We start from the raw sequence: 10,538 nt of genomic DNA, 5'->3' as shown, positions 1-10,538 counted from the left end.
GTGAAATCGTTATAGTTAAAAATATTTTTTAGGAAATTCCCTGGCAATCCAGTGGTTAGGACTTGGCACTCTCACTGCTGGGGCCCCAGGTTCTATCCCAGGTTGGGGAACTAAGATTCCACAAGCCTTGCGGTGCCACCACAAAAAATATATATATATTTTTTTTTTAATATTTTTTAAAGGAATAACTATTAATGATTTAAATAAGAATTTGCCTGTTATTTTTGTTTTCATTTTCATTTATTTTCTTTAGAAATGCATACTGATTTATAAATGAAATGATATGATGGCTGGTGTTTGCTTTCAAATAATCTCACAGGGATAGAAAATGGATGCTGTAGATGAAACCAAATTGGCCACGTATTGATAACTATTGAATTTGGGTGCTAGTGGGCTACTTTTGTTTATCTTTGGAAATTGCCATTGTGTATGTCTGAGAAAGTTTAAAGGAAAATTCACAAAACTGCTAACAAAAGGGTAGCATAATAATAGGTCTTTTTTTTTCATCTTATCCTGTATTCTAAGTTTTCTACTTTTTTAAAAATTTATTTGTTTTATTTTTTGGCTGCATTGGGTCTTTGTTGCTGCATGCGGGCTTTCTCTGGTTGTGGCGAGTGGCAGCTACTCTTCGTTGGGGTGTGTGGGTTTCTCATTGCAGTGGCTTCTCTTGTTGCGGAGCACGGGTTCTAGGTGCATGGGCTTCAGCAGTTGTGGCGCATGGGCTCAGTAGTTGTGGCTTGCGGGCTCTAGAGCGCTGTCTCAGTAGTTGTGGCGCAGGGGCTTAGTTGCTCTGCGGCATGTGGGATCTTCCCGGACCAGGGCTCAAACCCGTGTCCCCTGCATTGGCAGGAGGATTCTTAACCACTGCGCCACCAGGGAAGCCCTTTCTACTTTCATAATTATAAAAATTTATTATATCTTCAATTTGTACAGTAAAAAGTAACGACTTTCTTTGAGATGGAATATTGTTTTGTTTCAAAGAGAAGATTAGAAGAGAAACTAAATATATGAGTTAACGATTATAATTAGCCAATGAGTTAAAGATTATAAGTAGCCAAAACAGATGACTATAATTGTTATTGTAAACTAGAAATTTAAAATAAAGGTAGCTCTGAAACCATGCCTGATTTAGTTGAACCTCACTTTATACCGTTTGAATTTGGTCCCTTGCAACATCTTTTTTGGTTTAAAAAAGCCAATATTGGGGAATTCCCTTGTGGTCCAGTGGTTAGGACTCCACGCTTCCACTGCAGGGAGCCCAGGTTTTATCCCTGGTCAGGGGAACCAAAATCCTGCAAGCCGCGCAGCATGGCGAAATAAATAAATAAATATTTAAAAGCCAATATAGTAGTCATTATTAGATAGTATAGTAAGATATGTGCTTAGTAAATAGTGATTTTTACTTGAGATGCAGTTATGTACTAAGGCAAGTATAAAATCATAAAAGGCATTCTTTTTTAAAAAAAATTATTCAAAGTACTAAACACATTCTTAAAAATCTATGGCAAGAAATTTCTACATCCTGAAGGTAAAAACGAAATCAGATTGACTTTATCTTGACTGATCTCAAAACTCAACTGCTTCTAATACCCAGTTGACAGAATTGTTATTGTTGAGTGGTAGTGGCCAAAATTAATATTTTTTGTGCCTAATCCCCAAAACATAACAGTAAATTTAGATAGCGCAGTATTTTAATTATCCAAGGTTTAGTAGTGGACATTAATCTGTAATATTTAAAATCGAAGAGGTGGCGCTTAAGAAGCTAATAGTCACATATCTATATTATTGCCTTGTCTCTATTTTGAAACAGAAAATCTACTGCCAATTCCTTACCAAAGCCTTATGCTTCTTTTTTTTTTTTCTTCAGAACCTTTTTTATTCTTCTTCTGACCACCAGAGAAGGTCAGCTTGAACCAAAACAAGCTGAAATAGCCTCAGAAGGCCCACCTCATTACACACAACAGGGCAAAACCTGAAGTGAAGCCTCTTTTTTTCAGAGCAGACTCAGCATGTGTTCTTACACAGGTGTCCACTAAAGACTGATCAGCAAAGCACCACCACCACAAACATACAAACTCTGTTGGGGACTCCCCCGTGTGTCATTCACGGAGTCCGCCTCTTCCTCAGCCATAAGCAAGCCCTTCCTTGTTCTTTTGCGGGGGAAGGTCCTCAGTGCATAGAGCGATAGACCATTTGTTTACTCTGGAACTTGGAAAGAAAGGTGACTCAACTTATTTCCTCCCGTGCATCTGAGGTGCAATCACTTCTCTGAATATCTGAACGGTGACCTGGGAGATAGGTGGTAGAGGGTCCCTCAACAAAGACTCTTCAGGACCAGCCTGTCAGGCTCCTTAAGTACTTAATCCTTTGTTTTTCAGAAACCTTTGCACCTGGGCTCCCAAGGGGCAAGCAGGCCCAAAGGAGCAACCACAGGCCTGGGAGCGAGCGGCCTCTCTGAGCAGTCACGGGGAGGAGGAGGGGGCAGGGAGGGGCGAGGTGGAGATGCAGGGGGACAGAAATCAGCTGAAACACTCCATGCTGGTTCTGACTCGCTCCATCTCGTGCAGGAAGCTGTAGAACTGAGGCAAGGTTAGTTCTATGTATAAATTTTCCGTTTGGGACTTCCCTGGTGGCGCAGTGGTTGAGAGTCCGCCTGCCGAAGCAGGGGACACGGGTTCGTACCCCGGTCCGGGAAGATCCCGCATGCCGTGGAGCGGCTGGGCCCGTGAGCCATGGCCGCTGAGCCTGTGCGTCCGGAGCCTGTGCTCCGCAACGGGAGAGGCCACAACAGTGAGAGGCCCGCGTACTGCAAAAAGAAAAAGAAAAAAAATTTTCCCGTTTGATTTCCTTTCTTAACCACCAACTTTAATTGTAAAAACATACTTCCCACTTTTTCCAGTTCTCTGCTCCCAGACGTCACTCCAAATGTCCAATCCATATCTATAAGCTGGTTAATCATCAGAGTCTGACCTGTGGCCCATCGAGCAAGGGTGGGAGCATTCTGTTTCCACTTTTCAGAAAAGTAGGTGGCTTTCTCTTCACTGAGACCCAGAGTTATGAAATCAGCCCGGACCTGCTCAGCTGTGAGACTCTTCTTCAAGGCACCGTTTGAAATCAGGAGGAGGCTCTTCACGATGCTTCTGACGGGGCCGGGGCTGATTTGCTTGGTGGTGGCAAATTCAGAGAGCTGAGCCAGAAACCTTTCCACCTGTTCTGGCTCAGTGAGACAGTGGAAGAGCACTTCCTTCAGGGCTGAGAACACGCCCAGCTGGTTCAGCTGCTGCGCATAGCCACCCACGGCCCCGGGCACGGGTCGGGTCCTGCGTGCAGTGCCGGCGGCGCATGGCATCCGCTCAGCCCCACGGACCCCCAGCTTCCGCGCCTCCCCAGACTTCCTCCTTCACGCCGCCCTTCATTTTTTAAATAGAAAATAGAACAGGGACTTCCCTGGTGGCCCAGTGGTCAAGAATCCTCCTGCTAGTACAGGGGACACGGGTTCGAGCCCTGGTCTGGGGAGATCCACATGCCGCGGAGCAGCTAAGCCCGTGCACCACAACTACTGAGCCTGCGCTCTAGAGCCCACGAGCCACAACTGCTGAGCCCACGTGCCCTAGGGCCCGCGTGCCTCAGCTCCCGAGGCCGCGTGCCGCAACTACTGAGCCTGCGTGCTGCAGCTACTGAAGCCTGCGCACCTAGAGCCCGTGCTCCGCAACAAGAGAAGCCACCACAGTGAGAAGCCCGTGCACGGCAGCGAAGAGTGGCCCCCGCTTGCCACAACTAGAGAAAGCCCATGCGCAGCAATGAAGACCCAATGCAGACAAACTAATTAATTAATTAATTTTTTAAAAAAATCCTCTCGCATCTTTTTGGTAGTCTGGGGTTTCATTGCCTCTGAGGATTGCAAACCTACTTGTAGTTTGTTTATTTTTTTCCCCACGGTGGCCGAGTCTTGCCTCAGTACAGACTATAAAGAAGTAACCACTATTAAAATGTACTTGTTCCAAGCCTTAAACTTGGACTAAGTCAAATTTTTTAAAAGTTTTCTGCCATCCCTCAAGCAACTCCACACATGCACACACACATTTATTTTTTTAAACCTTTGTTAGAGTAGGTCATATTCTCAGAAAAGTACACAAGTTTAACTGCGCAAATGTGGCTAACACCTGTAGCAAGGCACTGAATTCTACTAACGTGCCAGAAACTTCCCTCCCAGTGATGGCTCCTCCCCAAACACCACTGCCTGACTTTTAAACTCTACATTAGCTTTGCCTGTTTTTGAGCTTACTAAAAGTATAATCATGTAGTATATACTATTTGGCTTTTTTTTTTTAACATTATGAGGTTCATCCATGTGGTTGTAAATTGCAGGATTTAACTCATTCTCTTAACTGTATGGCATGAAGGTCCATGTTTTTATTGAAAGCACTGCTGTGTTTCCTGACTTGTGCCTGTGATTTTAAGATAATTGTATATTTGCAAGTCATTACCCCTTTTAATTGCCTTAGTGTACCTATATATTATCTTCTTGACAAAGAAAAAGAGTAATCTCATATTTAAAAATTTTAACGTTGCATTTGTATAAGCCACTAAATTCTTTAATGAAATACTCAGCCAGGTGTTAGGAGGACTGATGTTATGCCAGTGCTGCCTCTTTTCTTTCTGTCCCCGTTGACTTGTGTTACTACCCACCCATAATCATGCTGGAGGAGCCCAGAGGTAAAGGCAGAAACAGGCCCAGCAGGATAATGGGACTCAGGCCAACTGGTACAGTACAATGGCAGGACTTTCCAGGTTAGGAAAATCGAAAGTATATTGTGTTTCTTCACCCCTAGAATATTAGTAGAGTAACCTCTACCTCTCAATCTCTATTTTTCATGTGTTTCTGTAAGAAAGATAAGAATTTCCACCGTCCTAAAATGTTCTTGTGATTAGTTGCCTCTGCAGCACCTTTGGTCTCCCCTTGAACTTTTCTACAAAAGAGGCTCAGTGTCAGCCTGGCAATGCCATCTCATTTCATTGCTGGGCTGCCACTGGGTCTGTTATCCTCATTTTACCCTCTCTGAAGCCTTCAAACGCCCACTATTTAAATTTGCAGTTTTTGTGGTGCTTACAATTTAGAAGATGGCTAGAAGCAATTTTTCTTTTCTTTTTTGGCCATGCTGCATGGCTTGCAGGATCTTAGTTCCCCATCCCGGGATTGAACCTGCGTCCTCAGCAGTGAAAGCGTGGAGTCCTAACCACTGGACTGCCAGGGAATTCCCTTTTTTTTTTTTTTCTTTTCTTTTCTTTCATTTTCCAGGCAATTTTTCTTAAAGGAGATTAATATCCTTATTGATTCAGGTGAAAACAGTTTGCTGAAGCCAAGTCAGGAGGGTAATATTTACACAATATAAATGAGATTAAAATCTTTAGTCCTTTACCACTTTGCCTTTTTAAAATTTAATTCACTGTGAAATCTGCATAATAGACTCCCTAAATTATATAATATAGAGATGATAAAAAAAATCTCCAGTGGTTTATCTCTGCTTTTTTAAAAAACGTAATCCAGGGCTTCCCTGGTGGCACAGTGGTTGAGGGTCCGTCTGCCGATGCAGGGGACACGGGTTCGTGCCCCGGTCCTGGAGGATCCCGCATGCCGCGGAGCGGCTGGGCCCGTGAGCCGTGGCCGCTGGGACTGCGCGTCCAGAGCCTATGCTCCGCGGCGGGAGAGGCCACAGCAGTGAGAGGCCTGCGTACCGCAAAAAAAACCACAAAAAACAAAAAAACGTAATCCATTGTAAAACCCGCTTATGGACTTCCCTGGTGGTGCAGTGGTTAAGAATCCACCTGCCAACGCAGGGGACACGGGTTTGAGCCCTGGTCTGGGAAGATCCCACATGCCGTGGAGCAACTAAGCCCGTGCGCCACAACTACTGAGCCTGCGCTCTAGAGCCTGCGAGCCACAACTACTGAAGCCCGTGCGCTTAAAGCCCGTGGTCCTCAACAAGAGAAGCCACAGCAATAAGAAGCCCGCGCACCACAGCAAAGAGTAGCCCCCTGCTCAACGCAATTAGAGAAAGCCTGCCGGCAGCAGCGAAGACCCAATGCAAGCATAAATTAATTAATTTTTTAAAAAACCTTATAAGGAGACATCTTAAATTCAAAAAGCAGTTATTCCAAATGGCCCAAATTTTAACAGTCATTTTAATTTTTAAAGGTAATTTTCATTGCCTAAGTTTTTAAGCAATTGTAAGCTAGCTGCAGAATATAGAAAATAGAGAACCTCTAGGAACTTGAATATTGCTGCTTTTTTTTTTTTAACTGTTAAGATGATTTTCAGTAACCTCTCTTCTACATTCAGTACCCTCTTTTCTTATCCCAAAACTATTGCTGTTGTTAAACTAACATTTCCCAGGGGAGCTTTGCTTAGAGCAGTTCAAGTCAAGAAATCTATGGTCAAGGGAAGTTCTTAGACAAGAGTTACTAATTCATTTTACAGCATTCAGTAAACATTTGTTGGTTGTGTCATGTGTGCCAACACCACGCTAGATACTGGTGATAAAATAGTGATCAAATATAGTTCCTGTCCTTAGTTTATCAATTTGACCTCATACCACTCTCTGAAATGTCTGAAGAGTACGTACACTCCTGTGGAATAGCTTCCCTGAAGCAGAATGACATGACAATGTAGTTTTGAACACTTGTAGAATTATTCTATATTAAATAGATGACAGGTGGATAAGGATCAAGTACAAAAGTTTTCTCTGTGATTTGAGGGTTTGGGGGTAGTTTTTTTTCCCCAAAGGAGAAAAGTATAGGTGGGTAGTACCTCTATCGAGTCTCTAGGAGCAAAATTCACTAGATTGGTTAGCTGAATTAGCTTCATTACATTACTGTAAATTTATTCTAAGTGAAGTCATGTCAGGCTTCTGGTGTTATTGAAAATCCAACATGCTAAAATACAACCTATTTAGCATTTTTATTCCTGGACAAATTTTAATCATATCAGATAAGAAAGTGCTTTATTTATGCCTCTTCTGCATTTTAAAAACTCACTTTCAAGAAAAATTTAATGTATTACTATGAATAAAATAACACATTTTCGGCTTCCCTGGTGGCGCAGTCGTTGAGAATCTGCTTGCCAATGCAGGGGACACGGGTTCGAGCCCTGGTGTGGGAGGATCCCACATGCCGCGGAGCAACTAGGCCCATGAGCCACAACTACTGAGCTTGCGCATCTGGAGCCTGTGCTCCGCAATGAGAGGCCGCGATAGTGAGAGGCCCGTGCACCGCGATGAAGAGTGGCCCGCGGTTGCCACAACTAGAGATAGCCCTCGCACAGAAACGAAGACCCAACACAGCAAAAATAAATTAATTAATTAATAAACTCCTACCCCCAACATCTTCTTAAAAAAAAAATCACACATTTTCTCAAAATAGAACTCTAGATATTAGAATCAACTGAAAATTTTGATGTCATGATTGAATAAATAATAAATAGTTCAGGTGGGTTTGTTTGGGTTTTTTTGGTTGTTTAAGGTTTTGGGGGGGAGGGATTTTAGTAATTTTGAGTATAGCAGCAGCACAATAATAAATAATTCAGTTCCTCAGTAAATTTTTCTTAAATTGAGCAAAAAAGAGAGGAAAAAAATAAAGGAAAATGAGTTATAAAATTTTTTATGTTGTCCATTGTAAACTACAGGATTGATAACACACCAGCACATTTTCTCCATTAAAGTAATTAAAGCTCTGATTTCAGGAACTGGAACGAGCATGGAGAGAATATGATAAGTTAGAATATGATGTAACTCTCTCCAGGAACCAGATGCAAGAGCAGCTAGATCGCCTTGGTGAAATTCAGGTACGGAATTATAATATTTTTACATTGTTTTAACTGGCTTTGACTGGTACTATACAACCCATCTTGTTAGCTTCATGCACACCCTAAACAGTTTTTGCATTATTGGCTACCTAACATCTGGGTTTCATTACTTTCAATGATAGGAATCTTACAATCTCACAAAGTAGCCCATCCCTCACTGTTTAAAAGTTCTTTATCCTATTGGGCACATGATGAGCCCTAGAGTGTTCTGTGCTCCTAGCTAACTATGTCACTTAGCACTGAAGTGTCAAATTATCTTATCCATTCTATATTGAATCCCTCTCATTTATCAAACCATTATTTAACCTATTGTCTTGACTGCTATTTTATTAGAATAGAGGAAGATGCAGCACCATTTGGCATAAAGAATCCAGTTTTGTGAATAGGCAGATACGGAATCAAGTTCCAAGTGTTTGTTTTCTTATCTGTAAAGTTGAAATAACAATACCTGTCTTAAAGTGTTGCCCTGAGGAATGGAAATAATACATATTTAAGAAAATAATAAAAGTCACTTTATGCTTGTGACCCTATGTAAATTTGGTCATCTGCATTGGAAGCCCAGTAGACTCAACAAATCAATACAACAAATAAAGAGTAAGGTTGACTCATAGAATGTCAGCTGTCTTCTCTGCGTGCTGTCCATAATAGTAACCACCAACCACGTGTAGCTGTTGGGCATTTGCAATGTTGCTAGTGTGACTGAGGAGCTGAATTTTTAATTATCTAAATTTAAGTAGCCATGTGTGGTTGTGACTTCTGTACTGAACACTGAAGTTACTAAATACAATAGAAAAAAATGGTAAACATCTAAACCTCAACCAAGGGATCAACAAACTTTTTCTGTGCAAGGCCAGATATTAAATATTTTAGATGTTGCAGGTGTATACGCTCTGTCACAAAATCTTTGGTGTTTGGGGGTTTTTAATAACCCCTTAAGATTATAAAATTTATTTTTAGCTCACAGGCCATAAAAAAGAAGCCATGGGCCAAAGCAGTTTGCCAATCCTGATTTAACCTAACAAAAAAAGCTCATCATGAAAATTTAATTACTATATTATACGACATAAGAGAAGACCTGAATAAATGGAGAGGTATAATTGCTATACTATGTTCATGGATGGCCTGATTTAACATTATCACGATGGAAGTTCTTCCCATAAGCACAATTCCATTCCAACCAAATTTCCAGAAAAAAATAACAAAATGATTCTGTATTTTTAGGGTATAATAAAGACCACAGTAGTTAGACATTTTTTGAAAAAATAAAGAACTAGGAAACACATCTTATGAGAAGTAGCATTGCGCATGTAACCTTAGGCCAGTTACATAACAGCTTTGTACCTCAGTTTCCACAGCTGTAAAATGAAAATAATAATAATACCTACCCCTGTTGGGTTATTATCATGGTTAAATGTGTTGATTTTTTTTGAAGCACTTAGAATAGAACCAGGCAAATAAAACAGACTATATATATAAGTGTTTGTTAAATACATAACTAAACAATGAAGACAATATAGAGAACTTGAAAATTGACATATCAGGAAGAAGTGAAGTATCTTTGACCTCTAAAAATTCACCAAGTCACTGTCTAGATTTGCAAAGAACTTTTTAATTTGGAGAAACAATGCATTAGAAAAATAAAGAACATGAGTAGTTTTAATTAATGGAAAATTTAACTCACATTGCTAACAAGTGTTTGAAAAGTTGATCAGTGTAACTAGTAACCAGAGAAATCGCAAAATAAAACAAAAATGAGATTTTCATTGTACACCTTCCAGATTGACAAAAATATGTATATTTTTTAAATTAGTGCAAAAGTAGTACATATTCTATATGTGCAATTATCTGATTTTTGTAGTTTATATTCCCTCCCTATAAGTCTTTATCAGTATTCACATCTCAGGGCTGACATAATTGTTACAGTTATTGTACTTATTTACCTATTTCTTTTATAGTTATATTCCTAAAAATGATATTTATCATTTTTGTATTTATCAATAAGAGTCATTAGAGTTTTACTAGAATCTTACTAAGATGATCTTATTTTGGCTTCAGTTAGAGTATTTAACCTAAGGGACATGAACTGGGGTAGTAAAGAAATAACTTTAGGATAGAGTAAAAATGGCAATAATCAATTTCGAAAACTGAAAATTTGTCCTGCAAATACATTTAACTCTATCAGTAAAAACTTCAAATTGCCCTTTCTTTTTTTCTTTTTTGGCATGTCTCTATGTTCTAGAACTTAAGAGGCTAAAATACTTTCCTTTTTTTCCCCTAAAACTGTTTTGTTTAATTTGGGATTTGTGAGTTTCTGATCTGTTGTGTTTTTGTTTCGTTTTGTTGGTTTTGGTTTGGGGGAGGGTTCCGCACTTTTAGTCCCATCTAATCAGTATTCCTTCCTGGGATTGTAAGTAACTCAACCCAGTGCATATTGAAAAGATGTGAAATAGTGTGTGTAGGTCTGAAGTATTAAATTTTTCTGTTTCTCTGCTTTTTTTCTTTTATCTTTGCCATTGACATTGCAAAATTGAGAAGGTCACACAGATCATATTAAATATTCTCAAAACTTAATCCACTGCAATTCTCATTTTTTAAGTATATAATTAGTGGAATTTATAACTGTATTTAATGATTTTTTTCCCCCTGTATGTGGTCTGTCCATTTTTACTGATAGACT

General features: G+C 40.1%; 2 protein-coding genes across 4 annotated transcripts in view; one reads left to right on the top strand and one right to left on the bottom strand.

The window, feature by feature from the left end:
* PLEKHA5 (pleckstrin homology domain containing A5) overlaps positions 1-10,538 on the top strand; it is a 243,062-nt gene that overhangs the window by 216,073 nt on the left and 16,451 nt on the right. For all 3 annotated transcript variants that reach the window (XM_007454605.1, XM_007454604.1, XM_007454603.1), the window contains one exon: positions 7,739-7,849. In XM_007454605.1, coding sequence (XP_007454667.1) covers positions 7,739-7,849 — 111 coding nt within the window. The remainder of the gene's footprint in view (positions 1-7,738; positions 7,850-10,538) is intronic.
* LOC103072117 (COMM domain-containing protein 7-like) lies at positions 2,520-3,344 on the bottom strand. Its single transcript, XM_082930995.1, is given in 3 exon segments — positions 2,520-2,619; positions 2,844-3,316; positions 3,318-3,344. Coding segments are annotated over 3 exon segments (600 nt in total).

The sequence above is a fragment of the Lipotes vexillifer genome, unplaced genomic scaffold (assembly GCF_000442215.2).
Source record: "Lipotes vexillifer unplaced genomic scaffold, Lipotes_vexillifer_v1.1 scaffold559, whole genome shotgun sequence".
NCBI lineage: Eukaryota > Metazoa > Chordata > Mammalia > Artiodactyla > Lipotidae > Lipotes > Lipotes vexillifer.
This window is presented reverse-complemented; position numbering and strand designations above follow the sequence as displayed.